The sequence below is a fragment of the Oncorhynchus masou genome, chromosome 23 (assembly GCF_036934945.1).
Source record: "Oncorhynchus masou masou isolate Uvic2021 chromosome 23, UVic_Omas_1.1, whole genome shotgun sequence".
Classification (NCBI taxonomy): Eukaryota; Metazoa; Chordata; class Actinopteri; order Salmoniformes; family Salmonidae; genus Oncorhynchus; species Oncorhynchus masou.
The window spans coordinates 16,636,417-16,654,658 of NC_088234.1; the positions used below are offsets into that span (position 1 = coordinate 16,636,417).

The 18,242-nt window shown below is 41.0% G+C and overlaps 2 protein-coding genes across 20 annotated transcripts in view; both read left to right on the forward strand.

Annotated features, from left to right (window-relative positions):
- Positions 1-3,857, forward strand: part of LOC135510447 (basement membrane-specific heparan sulfate proteoglycan core protein-like) — a 29,181-nt gene extending 25,324 nt beyond the window's left edge. For 4 of the 7 annotated variants that reach the window (XM_064931377.1, XM_064931378.1, XM_064931383.1 and 1 more), the window contains 5 exons: positions 1,609-1,683; positions 2,089-2,151; positions 2,457-2,531; positions 2,703-2,759; positions 3,564-3,857. In XM_064931377.1, the coding sequence (XP_064787449.1) occupies positions 1,609-1,683; positions 2,089-2,151; positions 2,457-2,531; positions 2,703-2,759; positions 3,564-3,571 (278 nt within the window). In that variant the 3' untranslated portion in view covers positions 3,572-3,857. The remainder of the gene's footprint in view (positions 1-1,608; positions 1,684-2,088; positions 2,152-2,456; positions 2,532-2,702; positions 2,760-3,563) is intronic. The other 3 variants (XM_064931380.1, XM_064931381.1, XM_064931379.1) reach the window with 2 other exon arrangements.
- Positions 3,858-16,393: 12,536 nt separating this feature from the next.
- LOC135510445 (basement membrane-specific heparan sulfate proteoglycan core protein-like) overlaps positions 16,394-18,242 on the forward strand; it is a 93,419-nt gene continuing 91,570 nt past the window's right edge. For 6 of the 13 annotated variants that reach the window (XM_064931364.1, XM_064931365.1, XM_064931366.1 and 3 more), the window contains exon 1: positions 16,424-16,577. In XM_064931364.1, the coding sequence (XP_064787436.1) occupies positions 16,547-16,577 (31 nt within the window). In that variant the 5' untranslated portion in view covers positions 16,424-16,546. Of the gene's footprint in view, positions 16,578-18,242 lie in introns of all 13 variants that reach the window. The other 7 variants (XM_064931372.1, XM_064931371.1, XM_064931370.1 and 4 more) reach the window with 4 other exon arrangements.

An 18,242-nucleotide genomic window follows, 5' to 3' on the forward strand; every position in this document is an offset into this window, starting at 1 on the left:
TAGACTAACCATCAAACAGGCAAAGTATCAATACAGGACTGAGATTGAATCCTACTACACCGGCTCTGAAGCTCATTGGATGTGGCAGAGCTTGCAAACTATTATGGACTACAATGGGAAACCCAGCTGCAAGTTTCCCAGATCCACAGATGCCCTTTCCCACCTGGACAAAAGGAACACGTATGTGAGAATGCTTTCATTGATTACAGCTCAGCATTCATCACCATAGTGCCAACAAAGCTCCTCACTATGCTAAGGACCCCGGGGACTAAACACCTCCCTCTGCAACTGAATCCTGGACTTCCTGATGGACCGCCCTCAGGTGGTAACGGTAGTCAACAACCCATCTGCCACACTGATCCTCAAAACGAGGGCCCCTCAGGGTTGTGTGCTTTGTCCCCTAGTGTACTCCCTGTTCACCCAAGAGTGTGTGCTGAAGCATAACTCCTACACCATCATTAAGTTTGCTGACAACACAAGTGGTATGCCTGATCACCGACATCAATGACAGAATAGACCTACTCCCTATAAGCTGTCTCATCATGGTCGGTGGTCAGGCATATCACTGTTGTGTCATCAGCAAACTTAATTATGGTGTTGGAGGGGGCGGTCCATCAGGAAGTCCAACATCCAGTTGCAGAGGGTGGTGCCAGGACAACAAACTCTCCCTCAACTTGAGCAAGATGAAGGAGATGATCGTGGACTACAGGAAAAGGAGGGCTGAACACATCCCCATTCACATTGACAGGGCTGGAGTGGAGCAGGTTGAGAGTTCAAGTTCCTTGGTCCACATCACCAACAAACTATCGTGGTCCAAACACACCAAGACAGTCATGAAGAGGGCACGACAACACTTTTTCCCCCTCAGGAGACTGAGAAGATTTGGCATGGGTCCCCAGATCCTCAAAGTTACACAGCTGGACCATCGAGAGCATCCTGACCGGTTGCATCACCGCCTGGTATGTCAACTGCTCGGCATCTGACAGTAAGGCGCTACAGAGGGTAGTGTGTACAGCCCAGTACATCACTGGGGCCGAGCTTCTTGCCATCCAGGACCTATTTACTAGACGGTGTCAGAGGAAGGCCGAAAAAATTGTCAAAGACTTCACAATTAATCAAAAGTCCACCCAGACCTTTGTTTTTACACTGCTGCTACTCGCTGTTTATTATCTATACATAGTCACTTTACCTAAATGTACAAATGACCTAAATGTACAAATTATCTCGACCAACCTGTACCCCCGCACATTGACTCGGTCCCCCCTGTATATAGCCTCGTTATTGTTTTTCATTACGTGACTTTTTAGTACAATTTTTACTTCAGTTTATTTAGTAAATATTGTTTTAACTCTTTCTTTAAACTGCATTGTTGGTTAAGAGCTTGTAAGTAAGCATTTTACGGTGAGGTCTACACTTGTATTCGGCGCATGTGACAAATACGATTTTAATTTGTAGATGAAGGCTGGACTGGAATCTCTCAAATTCACTACTATGCTCTACACATTACCTCTCTCTGAGATCTGATGGTATTGTGATGTTTGGGACAAAGAGACCGAATATGCGATAAGCTAATTTCTTAGGTTGTTGACTGTAAATGTCCACCGTCAGCAGCAGCTGGACCTGTTGATGTGACCTATGCTGAGGTTGACCTCCAAAGAAAGGCCAAAGCCAAGAAGAAGAGAGGTAAGACTGAACATCCCTCCCTCCATATTCCCCTTATCAGAACCTCACATCTATTTGACCCCATAGTGGATAAATGTATATATTATTCTGAATATAAGAAAATAGGCAAGACTGGACATCGCTCCTTCCATATTCCAACCATTATAATCCTCACTAACCTCGTACAACCATCCGGAAAGTCTTGCAAGTTTCTCTACACTATAATACAAGGTTAAATCATCACACCTCTTTGACCCCGTGTTAAATAGCTGTATATTATTCTGTATACACCTGGATATTTTTCTGGATGTCATTTTGTATATAACTGTTTATTATTCTGTTCATTATTCTAGATATTTTTATGTATATAACTCTATATTATTCTGTATATTACTGTGTACTATTCTGATGTTTATCCTCCTACAGAAACACCAACCCCACCAGAGACAGATTCAGTCTATTCTCTAGTGAAGCCATACACAGTCCCCGGTAAGACTAAATCAGCAAATCTATTATAGTGTATGAAACTACACTATATCTCTCATATTAGAGTATATCTATGTCCTGACAAACTGGTGAGAAATGTTTCTGATCACATGTTACATTTTTATCATCCACGTGACAAATGTTAGATTATAGTGTTGATAACATACGTTTGGATTTGCAATCTCAAAGCAAATATTATTTTGCAACTCAATTGTCTGAAGATACAGGCTGGCCAATTGGGAAGCAGAATATGCATTAAGCTAATTCAATCCTAATTCCATTGTTGACTGCTAAATGTCCATTGTCAGCAGCAGCAAGACCTGTTGATGTGACCTATGCTGAGGTTGACCTCCAAAAGAAGGTCAAAACCAAGAAGAAGAGAGGTAAGACTGAACATCCCTCCCTTCATATTCCCCTTATCAGAACCTCACATCTCTTTGACCCCATATTGAATAAATGGATGTTATTCTGTATATTAGTCTGGGTATTATTTTGTTCATGATTCTGGATATAACTATTATATTATGCTGATGTTTATCCCCCTACAAAAACAGCAACCCCACCCGAGGCAGATTCAGTCTATTCTCAATTGAAGCCACGGTCATGCCCCGGTAAGACTAAGACTTATTGATACTAAAATGATATAAATGTGGAACTAATGTTCTGATATACTTCAAATAGATTCATTAGAATATGATATCTCAGTTTTATTTTTAGGGGATTTTTTTGCATCATGCAGGTCCTTGAGGGAGATGGAGGGATAAATAACTTTGGGTGGTGATATGTTACAGGTCGTTGAGGGAGATGGAGGGATAAATAACTTTGGGTGGTGATATGTTACAGGTCCTTGAGGGAGATGGAGGGATAAATAACTTTGGGTGGTGATATGTTACAGGTCCTTGAGGGAGATGGAGGGATAAATAACTTTGGGTGGTGATATGTTACAGGTCCTTGAGGGAGATGGAGGGATAAATAACTTTGGGTGGTGATATGTTACAGGTCGTTGAGGGAGATGGAGGGATAAATAACTTTGGGTGGTGATATGTTACAGGTCCTTGAGGGAGATGGAGGGATAAATAACTTTGGGTGGTGATATGTTACAGGTCGTTGAGGGAGATGGAGGGATAAATAACTTTGGGTGGTGATATGTTACAGGTCCTTGAGGGAGATGGAGGGATAAATAACTTTGGGTGGTGATATGTTACAGGTCGTTGAGGGAGATGGAGGGATAAATAACTTTGGGTGGTGATATGTTACAGGTCCTTGAGGGAGATGGAGGGATAAATAACTTTGGGTGGTGATATGTTACAGGTCGTTGAGGGAGATGGAGGGATAAATAACTTTGTGTGGTGATATGTTACAGGTCCTTGAGGGAGATGGAGGGATAAATAACTTTGTGTGGTGATATGTTACAGGTCATTGAGGGAGATGGAGGGACACATCATCAGAGGAGGAGCAGGAAATATCTGGGAATATAGATTATTCACACATGCGCACAGACACACAAGCACACCCACAGATACACACATAAAGGATTTTTATATATCTATATATATATATCAACAAATATATTTGATTTAATATTGGTTTAACTGTGTATAACTGCAACAGGTTTTGAAACAATGATATGGTGTTATGCTTATTATCTGTAGCTACAGCAAGTGTATTGTGTATTAAATTGTGTATTGAGTTGTTGTGTTGTAAATCTATTGGCACGTATTGTCTTTGGTTTATTACTTCTGTCACTCAGTTGATAGAATACTACACTACACAGCCAAAAGTATGTGGACACACATAAGTGGATTCTGCTATTACAGCCACACCCCTTGCTGACGGGTGTATAAATTCGATCTCCAAAGACAAACGTTGGCAGTAGAATGGCCGGTACTGATGAACTGTCACTTTCACCGTAGAACCGTTATTCGATGCCACCTTTTCAACAAGTCCGTTCTTTAAAATGTCTGCACAGGTCAACTGCAAGTGCTGTTATTGGGAAGTGGAAACGTCTAGGAGCAACAACTGCTCGGCCGCGAAGTGGTAGGCCACACGAGCTCACAAAAGCAAAGTCAGCACAAGAACTGCTAGTCGGGAACTTCATGAAATGGGTTTCTATGGATGAGCAGTCGCACACAAGCCTAAGATCACCATGCGCAATGCCAAGCATCAGCTGCAGTGATGTAAAGCTCGCCACAATTGGACTCTGGAACATTGGAAATGTGTTCTCTGGAGTGATGAATCACGCTTCACCATCTGGGAGTCAGACGGAAGAATCTGGGTTTTGCGGATGCAGGAGAACACTACCTGTCCCTATGCATCATAGTGAAACTGTAAAGTTTGGTGGGGAAGGAATAATGGTGTGGGGCTGTTTTTCATGGTTCGGGCTAGGCCCCTCAGTTCCTGTGAAAGGAAATCTTAACGCTCACGGATACAATGACACTATACAAATCTGTGCTTCAACTTTGTGGCAATAATTTGGGGAAGGCCCTTTCCTGTTTCAGCATGACAATGCGCCCGTGCACAAAGCGAGGTCGGTACCGAAGTGGCTTGTCGAGATTGTTGTGGAGGAACTCAACTGGCCTGCACAGAGCCCTGACCTCAACCTCATTGAACACCTTTGGAATGATTTGGAACGCTGACTGCGAGCCAGACCTAATCGCCCAACATCATTGTCCTACCTCACTAATGCTCTTGTGGCTGAATGGAAGCAATTCCCCACAGCAATTTTCCAACAGATAGTGGAAAGATATCCCATTAAAGTGGAGGCTATTATAGGAGCAAAAGGGGGACCAACTCCAAATTAATGCCCTTGGTTTTGTAATGAGATGGTTGACGAGCAAGTGTTCTCATCCTTTTGGCCATATAGTGTATATACTGAACAGGAATATAAAACACAACATGTAAAGTGTTGGTCCCATGTTTCATGAGCTGAAACGTTTCATACACACAAAAAGCTTTTTCTCAAAAATATTTTGGGAAAATGTGTTTACATCCCTGTTAGTGAACATTTCTCCTTTCCCAATATAATCCATACACCTGACAGCATGATCATTACACAGGTGGTGCTTGTGCTGGGGACTTTAAAATACCACTCTAAACTGTGCTGTTTTGTCACACAACACTATTGTAAGGGATCTCGTCCTCCTCTTCTGAGGAGGATAAGCGAGAAAGATCGGAGGACCAAAACGCAGCGTGGTAAGTGTCCATAATGTTTATTTTAAAACATAAACTGAACACTACGAAATACAAAACAATAAATGTGAAATGTACGAAACAGTCCCGTCCCGGAAGAGAAACACCCACCACCAGAGGACCAGGCAGCGTGGTAACGGGCAGCAGCAGGAGAGGCAGCGATATTTGGAGAACTGGACTTGGGAAGAGATTCTGGACGGCAAAGGACCCTGGGCACAGGGGAATATCGCCGCTCCAAAGCAGAGCCGGGGGCGAATAGAGAGGCGGAGAAGTGAGTGTTTCTGTAACGAGTGTCGTCGTAGGTGGAAGGAGGTGAGGACCAAAGCGCAGCGTGGTAAGTGTTCATGATGAAGTTTAAATAAAACTCAGAACACTAAACAATAAATGACAACGTGAATTTACAAAACCAAAACAGTACCGTGTGGCCCAAACACACACACAGAAACAAACACCCACAAACCAAAAGTGAAACCTAGGCTACCTAAGTATGATTCTCAATCAGAGACAACTTATGGCACCTGCCTCTGATTGAGAACCATACTCGGCCGAACACAAAAACAAACATAGAAAAACAAACATACTGCCCACCCCAACTCACACCCTGAGCATACTAAAACAAAGAATAAAGTAACAGAACTGTGGTCGGAACGTGACAACAATGCCATAGATGTCTCAAGTTTTGAGGGAGCGTGTAATTGCCATGCTGACTGCAGGAATGTCCACCACATCAACCCAGGACTTCCACATCCGGCTTCTTCTCATGTGGGATGGTCTGAGACTTCCGGACACCTGATGAAACTCTGGGTTTCCACCAATAAATGTGTCAGAAGCTGTCTCAGGGTAGCGTATCTTTTTGCTCGTCATCTTCACCAGGGTCTTGAACTGACTGCTCTTTGGTGTTGTAACCGACTTCAGAGGGCAATGCTCACCTTCGGTGGCACGCTGGAGAAGTTTGCTCTTCACAGATTAATAACGGTTAAAACAGTATTGGGTATGGCATCCTGTTTGTGAGCGGTTTGCTTTTGTCAACGTTGTGAACAGAGTGCCCCATGGTGGCATTGTTTTTTACATACATTTATTTAATTAGGCAAGTCAGTTAAGAACAAATTCTAATTTACAATGAAAGCCTAGGAACTGTGGGTTAACTGCCTTGTTCCGGGGCGTAATGACAGGTTTCTACCTTGTCAGCACGGGGATTTAATCCAGCAGCCTTTCGGTTACTGGCCCAACACTCTAACCGTTATGGTAGGGGCAGGCATAAGCTATGGACAACTTAACACAATTTTTATTGGCAATTTGAGATCCTGAGACCCATTGTAATGCCATTAATCCGCCCCCTTCACCTCATGTTTCAGCATGATAATGCATGGCCCTATGTCTCAAGGATCTGTACACATTTCCTGGAAGCTGAAAATGTCCCAGTGGCCTGAATACTCCCCAGACATGTCAGCCATTGAGATTTCTTTGGGATATTATGGAACGACATCTACAACAGTGTGTTCCAGTTCCCGCCAGTATCCAGCAACTTCGCACAGCCATTGAAGAGGAGTGGGACAACATTCCACAGGCCACAATCAACAGCCTGATCAACACTGCCGCGCTGTATGAGGCAAATTGTGGTCCCACCCGATACTGACTGCTTTTCTGATCCAAGCCCCTACATTTTTAAAGTATCTGTGATCAACAGATGCATATCTGCATTCCCAGTCATAGGAAATCCATAAATTAGGGCCTAATGAATTTATATAATTTGACTAATATCTAATATACTTTGACTAATTTACATGAACTGTAACTCAGTAAAATTGTTGAAATTGCATGTTGAGTTTATATTTTAATTCGGTGTATTAGTATATACATTTCACAGAATATTAGAATGATTTTACAATATATTTGCCTTTCTATTTCACTTTTTTTTTTTTTATCATCATCATCGTCATTTTTTTAAATCGTTTTGTTTAATCATCCACAAGAGGGCATGAATGCACAAGTAAACAGTTATTGTCAACTCATCCATACAACCGTCTTTCAGCCTTTCAGCCTAAAATAGTTTTAGGGCTCCCCAATGTGTGAGTTCAAGGGACAATCTGTGATTAGTACACACATTTTGGGAATCTTAAAGAATATATCTTGTAAATGCATCATGAGCTTAGTTGCCAATTGAGATGATCATAATTCATTTTTAAATAAAGTTGTTGAAATGGACATTTCTTCTCTGTTTTATGAAGTATTTCTGAAAACACCTAGACAAAATAGAATGTTTCAGTGCTCAGTGTCCACTTTCACAGTATGTGAGAAACACCTCAAAACAAAGAGATCATGAAAGGGATCAATAGGGGACATTTACTACAGTATATTAATTGTCATGAATTGACCCCAAAAATGATAAAATCATTTTACAGTACAATTTCCAGTTTTACTCTTCCCATTCAGTAATAAATATGTTTGTCATACATTCGAACACAATTAAATGTCAGTGACAAAAACATATTTGATCATGACTAAATGCATGGGATGTAAGGCAATGTGGTATTTACAGGCCCAGCTCTGAGGGGGCCCCTGAAAGACCAGGAACAATTAAGCTTCATGGCTTATCCTCGAAAACCAGTTACTGGTTATAGTTTTTTATTGAATACTGTCTTCCTCATTGAGTCTCTGGTCTGTGGGAGTGACCTCACAACAGCTCTGCCTCTGATGTATACTGTAGGTAGGCTTCTAGCTCGCTGTAGTTACAGTGTGTATTAATTTCATAACAGCACCTGTCAATTTGACTATTTGTGGGTGGTACTGACAGTTGTGGAAATCTGTTTTCATTGAATCTATTTATATAACTGGTGACAGTGACAAAGTTCTCATATTTACATACTGTCTCTGCAGTCTGTTGTCCAAGGCAGGTAAAGGATGTGGTGAGGTGTAGTAATATAAGGTATTAGGCTTTTGATCCTCTTTCATGGTTTTAAAATGACAATATCAACCAGTGTGTATGAACAATGCAACTACTAATACCTCTACCACTACCACTACTACTACTCTATCACCATGTCCTACAATACATTTTACAAATATTCTTATATCCCACTGTGTTATTCTAGCATGACTAAACAAAAAGAGATATGTGTGTCAGTGTATCAATGTCATGGTGTTGTCAGATACTGTGACAGATCTCAGTAATGTGTTGCATGGAGAAGACATGTTGAGCTCTAGAACCTTCTTACTGAATCGTGTTTATTCCTCCTACTTCCGTCAGAACACTCGTAACAACCTCATCATTACGAAACTTCTATTTGATCAAACAAGCAGCAAGTAAGCCGTTCAATTATTATTTTTATTTTTTCTTATTGCCCTCCATACAAAAACAGTGAAAACACCACATGATGGAGAAGACAGATTTTTGGGCCAGTTATCTGTCTCGTTTCAACTCTTCCTCTCTGGTTTCTCTCAGTCTTGCCCTCTTCATGTAGAGAGGACAGGTTAATCCTGATACAGAGGCTATTCCTTTTGGGCTGTTGCCTGTGTACATTTAGTAAATCTAGGCTACTAACTTGATATGTTGTACTTTATGGTGTCTTCACCTACTCTCTCACAGAGAGAGAGCTCCTAAACCTACTCTCTCAGAGAGAGAGAGCTCCTAAACCTACTCTCTCACAGAGAGAGAGCTCCTAAACCTACTCTCTCACAGAGAGAGAGCTCCTAAACCTACTCTCTCACAGAGAGAGAGCTCCTAAACCTACTCTCTCACAGAGAGAGAGCTCCTAAACCTATTCTCTCACAGAGAGAGAGCTCCTAAACCTACTCTCTCACAGAGAGAGAGCTCCTAAACCTACTCTCTCACAGAGAGAGAGCTCCTAAACCTACTCTCTCACAGAGAGAGAGCTCCTAAACCTACTCTCTCACAGAGAGAGAGCTCCTAAACCTACTCTCTCACAGAGAGAGAGAGAGAGCTCCTAAACCTACTCTCTCACAGAGAGAGAGCTTCTAAACCTACTCTCTCACAGAGAGAGAGCTCCTAAACCTACTCTCTCACAGAGAGAGAGCTCCTAAACCTATTCTCTCACAGAGAGAGAGCTCCTAAACCTACTCTCTCACAGAGAGAGAGCTCCTAAACCTACTCTCTCACAGAGAGAGAGAGCTCCTAAACCTACTCTCTCACAGAGAGAGAGCTCCTAAACCTATTCTCTCACAGAGAGAGAGCTCCTAAACCTACTCTCTCACAGAGAGAGAGCTCCTAAACCTACTCTCTCACAGAGAGAGAGCTCCTAAACCTATTCTCTCACAGAGAGAGAGCTCCTAAACCTACTCTCTCACAGAGAGAGAGAGCTCCTAAACCTACTCTCTCACAGAGAGAGAGCTCCTAAACCTATTCTCTCACAGAGAGAGAGCTCCTAAACCTACTCTCTCACAGAGAGAGAGCTCCTAAACCTACTCTCTCACAGAGAGAGAGCTCCTAAACCTAGATCCTAAACCTACTCTCTCACAGAGAGTATGTCCCTATTCCACATACGTTTGTCACCTTTTTGACCGTACAAAACAAAGGTTGGACCAGGTCAGTTGTTTGTGTGTGTGGGACTTTTTGTGTTTAAAAGAGAGATGAATGGCAATGTTATTTTTGTATACCGTATACTGTAGTTCACTTGTCATATTAATATCTCCTTTACATTTAATCTATCACTCTGATCACTACTTTCCTGGGTTATTTCTTTGAACAGTTGGCAGACCTACCTTGTTTGTGCTGTAACGCAAGAACATTCACACACAGTTGACCTCCAAATAGCTCCTAAACCAACTGATAAATGTCACATGTGCCATGAAGTCAAACCTTTGACACCTTTCCACCTTTCCTAGTAAAACTACAGATTCTACTGAAAATGTAAACATGACCGGGTATTGTAAATGCAATATTGACTTTTATCCAAAAACTCCTTCCTCAGATCTTGTCCACCCACAGAAAGACCACAGTGTTGCTGTGTCCACTCCTTTTACAGAAAGAGGAAGTTGACTTGCGAGAAACAGGACATGCTCATTTTCTCTGTTTCTCTTTAAAGCATCTGTAGCTTTCTTATTCTGACTAAAAAACATTTGTGTCACAGGAACTGTACGGGACACTGGACACGAACTTTGGAATGCAATGTTCCAATTGCAACTCTCAACTTAATATAGAGTGTTATGTAGTAGGTAGTTTAGTGTTCTCACATGGTTAGGTAACACACTCAGGCACAGGCCGAGGGCATGAGACGTGAAAAAACTACCTCAGCTCTCAGTCGGCTCAGTAGGAAAATAGTCTAGAGACGCTGCTGACACTGTTTGTGAGATGCCGGAAAAAATGTTTGTTTTTTTAACCGTCCATCGACTCCTGCCGTGTCACCCAAATGAACAAAAACAGTCCCTCAGAGAATGATCGAGTGCACAACTGATAAATAGTCCCTTATAGATATGTCAGTTATGTGGCTAGCTGCCGGCTGAGACTGAGCTTCAACTGTCTAATGAACAAGTCAACCACCAAACCCCTGAGAGGAGTTAGTTACTTTGCTGACTGTGGTTTTGACATATTCTCCTAAGCAGCAGTGTGACAGTGAGAGGTGAGAAGAGCTGTGTGTGTATGGGAGGGAGGGGGTGGCTGAAGATGTCCATTTCCTTTGTGGGCAGTGGCACAAAGTAGGTTAGCTAGCTAGGCATATAATATATATATATCTCAGTATACAGAGAAAGCATTTTTGACCATTCTTGATTCACAAGGGAATTTTTCAGCATGAAAAACCCAGCAGCGTTAGAGTTCTTGAAACAAACTGGTGTGTCTGGCACATACTACCAGACCCCGTTCAAAGGTACTAAAATATTTAGTCTTGCCAGTTCACCCTCTGCGTGGCACACATACACAACCCACGTCTCAATTGTCTCAAGGCTTAAAAATCCTTCTTTAACCTGTCTTCTCCCCTTCATCTACACCTATTGAAGTGGATTTCACCTGGATTAACCTGTTCAGTCTATGGCATGGAAAGAGCAGGTGTCCTTAATGTTTTGTACACTCAATGTATGTCTTCCTGTCTGTCTGTCTGTCTGTCTTTCTGTATCCATCTATCTGTGCATAGTGCAACATGAAACAAACATCTGCACATTCTGATGTCAAACCACAAGATCTGATCTCAGATCTCTCTTCTAGTTCCATCCTCTTTCCTCCAATAAAGAGGTTGTGGCCATATAACTAATGTAGCCAAACATAAAAATACATTTCTCAGAAAATAACAGTTACTGTTCTTTTGTTCAGTCTTTATACATTTCTGCAGAATCTTGTCTCTCTTTTTCTCTGTGTGATGTAATCAGACTCACCATACAGGAAGTAGAGCGGTTTGTCAGAAGAACTGTAGTTCGGAGATGGTCAGTGGGACAGAATGGAGAACACCTTGCTCTGTGTGCTATACTGAAAGTACTGTCGATGTATTATTGTCTGTACTGTAATGACTTTCTTGGTCTTTGTTGAATCTACTGTGGACACTTGTGAAGATGATGCTAGATATTCATTTATTTGATCAAACCTCCATCTTTATGTTTCATCCTCATTGTCTCTGTCACTGCTTTCCCTTTCTCATTTAGTTTATTTGAAAGAAATAGGTGATTCAGTTGAAATAGGTGATTCAGTTGAAATAGGTGATTCAGTTGAAATAGGTGATTGATACACTATATATATTGAGTCATTCATGATGCTCGTGTTTGTATGCTCTGTGTAGAAAAGTAAATCAAATGTGTTTTCTTTGTCTCATGATACTGTAACAAGTATAAGGTAATGGTATTGTGTTGATTGTGTCTATGCAGAGAAACCTGTTCTGACCATCCAGCCCAACAGCACTCTGTACCCTGGAGAGACAGTTACTCTTACCTGTTCAATAGGGTCTATGTCAATTCCTGACATGTAATCCCTGTAAAAAATTCCCTGTTTTAGGTAAATTAGGATCACCACTTTATTTTAAGAATGTGAAATGTCAGAATAATGGTAGAGAGAATGATGTATTTCAGCTTTTATTTATTGTATCACATTCCCAGCATGTCAGAAGTTTACATACACTCAATTAGTATTTAGTAGGATTGCTTTTAAAAATTGTTTAACTTCTGTCAAACGTTTCAGGTAGCCTTCCACAAGCTTCCCACAATGAGTTGGGTGAATTTTGGCCCATGAGAGGACATTTCTTCATGTGCAGTTGCAAACCGTAGTCTGGCTTTTTTATGGCTGTTTTTGGGCAGTGACTTCTTACTTGCTGAGTGGCCTTTCAGTTTATGTCGATATAGGACTCGTTTTTACTGTGGATATAGATACTTTTGTACCCGTTTTCTTCCAGCATCTTCACAAGGTCCTTTGCTGTTGTTTTGGGATTGATTTGCACTTTTCGCACCAAAGTACATTCATCTCTAGGAGACAGAACGCGTCTCCTTCCTGAGCAGTATGATGGCTGCGTGGTCCCATGGTGTTTATACTTGCGAACTATTATTTGTACAGTTGAAGGTGGTACCTTCAAGCATTACGAAAATTCCTCCGAAGGATGAACCAGACTTGTGGAGGTCTACAATTTTTTTCTGAGGTCTTGGCTGATTTCTTTTGATTTCCCATGATGTCAAGCAAAGAGGCACTGAGTTCGAAGGTAGGCCTTGAAATACATCCACAGGTACACCTCCAATTGACTCAAATGATGTCATTTAGCTTATCAAAAGCTTCTAAAGCCATGACATAATTTTCTGGAATTTTCCAAGCTGTTTAAAGGCACAGTCTACTTAGTGTATGTAAACTTCTGACACGCTGGAATTGTGATATAGTGAATTATAAGTGAAATAATCTGTCTGTAAACAATTGTTGGAAACATTACTTGTGTCATGCACAAAGTAGAGTGGTTGAAAAACAAGTTTCAATGACTCCAACCAAAGTGTATGTAAACTTCGGACTTCAACTGTATTTGCTCCCAAGTGGCGCACAATGGGATTGCCTTGAAGTTCTCCAGCTGTATCCACAGAAAGCGCACAAGGTTCAATGCATGAGGGCAAGCGGCATGGTATGGCCGCAGAGCCACGCACAGAAGACGGACATAGCCCATGGGATTCCCCGCCACACTGGGTCGCACAGTGCAACACTTTAAGGGGCATTGCACTAATAACGGCACTGACAAAGGAAACGTTCCCGCTGTTCTTAATGCCGGTCTGCACGTTCAAACTAAAACCATGTAACTAATAATGGCATCTTTATGCTTTCGTTAATAAAATAATGATACAAATACTCTTTCAAAATGCCATTGTTTATTTGGTTATGTATCGATAATGAATTACTATGGGAATAAATATCACTGAATTACAGAAATATTTAAGCAAAGTTAATGAAGGTAAACAAATTGTTGCTTACTGGAGAATACTCTTTCAAACACACATGGTCACGTTGCACAGCGTCATTATGGCTATTAGCAGGTAGCTGGACAATAAACCTTCCTAGACGGAGAATTCTCCCCCTACCCCTATCGTCAAATGTATTTCTTAGTTCGGATGGCTGTATAACAACTGGCCGTAATTGCTGCCTGCCATCCAGGACCTCTACACCAGGCAGTGTCAGAGGAAGGCCCTAAAAATTGTTAAGGACTCCAGCCACCCCAGTCATAGACTGTTCTCTCTACTACCGCATGGCAAACGGTACCGGAGTGCCAAGTCTAGGACAAAAAAACTGTCATTTTACTGTTGTTTTCATTTCCTTACTTACCTATTGTTCACCTAATACCTTTTTTTGAACTACTGGTTAGAGCCTGTAAGTAAGCATTTCACTGTGACAAATAAATGTTGATTTGATTTGTTGCAATTTCACTTTAATCCACCAGAAAAGACAAAACAAATAATCCAACAAAAAGTATTATTGTTATTGATTGGGAGTCCTATAGGGTGGCGCACAATTGGCCCAGCATTTCTCTCCCTCTAAAAACAGAAATTCATGTTTTGGCCTTTACAAATACTATTTTGGCATTTATTCAGATTACAATCGCTCATTTTTGGTTTTTTTGAAAATGAAATAACCTCCAAAATATTGTTATATATTATCAAGTTTATGGCACAGTCATATACTGTAGCGGCACCTACATAAAGCTGAGTGAAATAAGCACCTACATTCTTTCTGATAGCCTTTAATAAAGAAATGTTTTGGTCATCCTGACCTGGACACCATGTACAGTATTATAATAGCCCATTATGGGCTGTTTGCAGGACAATATACCTTTACCAACACTTCTCTGTATTTTCATACTTTGTGGATGGGGCCTCCCCAGTGATGCAGCTGTCTAATCAAATCAAATGTTATTTGTCACATACACATGGTAAGCAGATGTGAATGTAGCGAAATGCTTGTGCTTCTAGTTCCGACAATGCAGTAATCTAATCTAACGAGTAATCTAACCTAACAATTCCAAAACTTCTACCTTATACACACAAGTGGAAAGGGATACATAATATGTACATAAAGATATATGAATGAGTGATGGTACAGAACGGCACAGGCAAGATGCAGTAGATGGTGTCGAGTACAGTATATACATATGAGATGAGTAATGTAGGTTATGTAAACAAAGTGGCATAGTTTAAAGTGGCTAGTGATACATGTATTACATAAAGATGCAGTAGATGATAGAGTACAGTATATACATATACATATGAGATGAGTAATGTAGGGTATGTAAACATTATATTAAGTAGCATTGTTTGAAGTGGCAAGTGATATATTTTTACATCAATTTCTATCAATTTCCATTATTAAAGTGGCTGAAGTTGAGTCAGTATGTTGGCAGCAGCCACTCAATGTTAGTGGTGACTGTTTAACAGTCTGATGGCCTTGAGATAGAAGCTGTTTTTCAGTCTCTCGGTCCCTGCTTTGATGCACCTGTACTGACCTCGCCTTCTGGATGATAGCGGGGTGAACATGCAGTGGCTCGGGTGGTTGTTGTCCTTGATGATCTTTATGGCCTTCCAGTGACATCGGGTGGTGTTGGTGTCCTGGAGGGCAGGTAGTTTGCCCCCAGTGATGCGTTGTGCAGACCTCACTACCCTCTGGAGAGCCTTACGGTTGTGAGAGGAGCAGTTGCCGTACCAGGCGGTGATACAGCCCGACAGGATGCTCTCGATTGTGCATCTGTAGAAGTTTGTGAGTGCTATTGGTAACAAGCTGAATTTCTTCAGCCTTCTTCAGCCTCCTCCTTACTACCCTCTCCACCGCATTGCAATGCAAAATGCGTTGCTACAGATACCCGTGCCGGTCTCCACCGGGAGACCCATGAGGCAGCTTTTGGTTTTAATTTAGAATCCTCCAATCCTCTATATGTAATTATTGGTGGAGAGTCAAGTCATATTTTTCGATATACTGTAGGCCTTCCGTAGGCAACATGAGTCTCACTAGTGTTGAGTGATGTGCTGATAAAAGTGGTGTGTATTATTTATTTAAATTGATTCCCAATAGGATTTGAAGCAATAGCAATAACTATTTTAGCATCGTTTCGCCATTCTCTGATACAAGCAGGGGACTGTTCTTGATAAATCAATGAGATTTTTATGTTGACTGAAACGACCAGACATACACACACATGAAAAAGACATTATCCTGATTCACATCTCATAAACAGCACACTAACAAATGCATATCTATGTAGACAGTTTTTAACTAAATGTGTCCCTCAAAACCATCTGAGTAATGAATAAGTTAGCTAGCTGACTGCGGTTTTGACACAGGCTATTACTGAGCAGTAGTGTGTGTGAAGACAGGGAGTGAGGAAGGGGAAGGAGGTGGGGGTGAAGATGTCTACTTGGGCTAAGTGGAACAACTGAGGTTAGCACCCTCGTTTTGAAGGGAGGCCTATAGTCAGTATCTATCTAGCTATCTAGCTATCTATCAATCTGCACATTATGATATCAAACTACAAGCTCTGATCTCATCTCCGGTATCTATTCTCATTTCACCCTCCTTTTATCCAATAAAGAGGAAGGAACCAGTGTGAGTCCATGTAGCTAATCACAAGATGTTGGTCAGAAAATAAACTCACCAGCAACTGTTACTCTTTTTTTTCACAGTCTTTGTACATTTCTGTAGAATGCTTCTCTCTATTTCTCTGTGTGATGGTAAAGAGGCGTGAACTAATCCGTCTGACATCATATAGGAAGTAGAGGGGTTTGTCAGAAGAACTGTAGTTCAGAGTTCCAGCAGGACAGAATGGAGCCCACCTTGCTCTGTGTGTTACTCTGTAAGTACTGAGTGAGTGTGTTTGTGTATGAACACTAATTACCTGATTTACTAAACCTTTGATGGAAAAAAGGAATAAGACAATCATGTAAATTAAGACAGTTTCATGTTTTAGCTTTTTAGTGTGTTTTGTACATTATTGATACCTTGCTTATTAGTAAATTACAGTTGGATAGCAGCAAATATGGTGTAGGTCTACAGATGAAGGATCTTAATTTTGTCACTCTTTTGTTGCTAAGAATTGTCGTTAACCACAGGAAATGCAGATTTTAGCAGTATTGCACTTTTCATGTCGCCTAATTTTGGCCAGCTAATAGCCTAACCACCAATCAAGCAACATGTTGGACTAAATGTTTAAATCCGGTTGCTGCAGGATTATTTTGCTGTGAACATATAGTTTAATTTAAGATCATATATCTGTATATGAGGTGGGGGTGAATGACCACCCTACACTGAAGTAGCATCTCTGTGAGAACCTGAGCTTGTAGAGCAGATGGTGTGGTGGTGTGGTGAGCATTTAACCAGGTCACCTCTCAGGAAATAAAGAGTAGCTCTAACTCAGTGGTTGCTAAATGTGCTGTCAATGATGATGAATGCAAAATGCTATATTTGTTGGATGTGTTCTAGTATCAAGTTGTGAATATTGTAAATGGTTGAGAGTTCCGTCTCTACAGATATAGTAAACTGTACTAAGAGATTGATGAGTGTTGACAAGCTATACCTCATGGTGCTCTGGACAAAAGAGACTATCAAGACTGAAGACTAACAATGCTATTCATAAGGTTGTCTTCAGCTAACGTGGTACTATCTAACTAGGCTATTAGGCAAATAGGTGAAAACTAGCTAGCTAACTCCAAAAGCTCACGGCTAATCATCGAATTGCACACGCAAAACCTGGTTCAGCAATGCTTTTTTTTTTTTTTTTGAATTTTAGAGCTCTATCCTTAGACTTGGTGGTGAAGTAGTGTCCCCGTGAGTGACAGAACACTGAGCCAATCACAGTGCAACGCTCCGTATTTTCTGCTGGCTTGCCCCACCACCACAGAAAGCACTGAGCAAGGCTGAAACCCCTTCATTTTGGAGCTGCCTTACTCAAGAAAACAAAAAGAGACCATGGTTGTGGTTGAATACTCAAACTAACCACACTAACCTACTATGTGTGATGTATATTGAGTATGTAGTATGCTTGTTGGTCATAGTATGGATCGAGTTAGTATGCCAAAAGTTCCCGGATGTCGTACTACATTTGCGAATTACGAAGTATACACGCAGTGGACACTATTTCCTTACTTTTAGGGCCCATAAAATGCAATTCTTTAGAAAATGGGTGTGGCTTCACAACATTTTCAAATTTGAGGAAAAAGGTGGAAAGTATGCAGCCAAAGTCCAACAAGAGCGGATACAAATGAATTGCTTTAACTAAATATGACAAAGCTAAGACAATGTTGAGCAATGTAGTAAAGTAATGACTTCTCAAATAAGTTACGCTAAACGTTATTTTGGCTGACAATGTGTTGGCTACGCTATGGTTACGAACCACATAGCATATCATAGCACTTCTGTATATTGCACTGTAACGTACAATTGACCTTATTTTAGTGCCCAAAAAAATGTAATACTTCCAGGTCAAAAGTAATATAAATATCATTGTAAAGTACAATTTCTC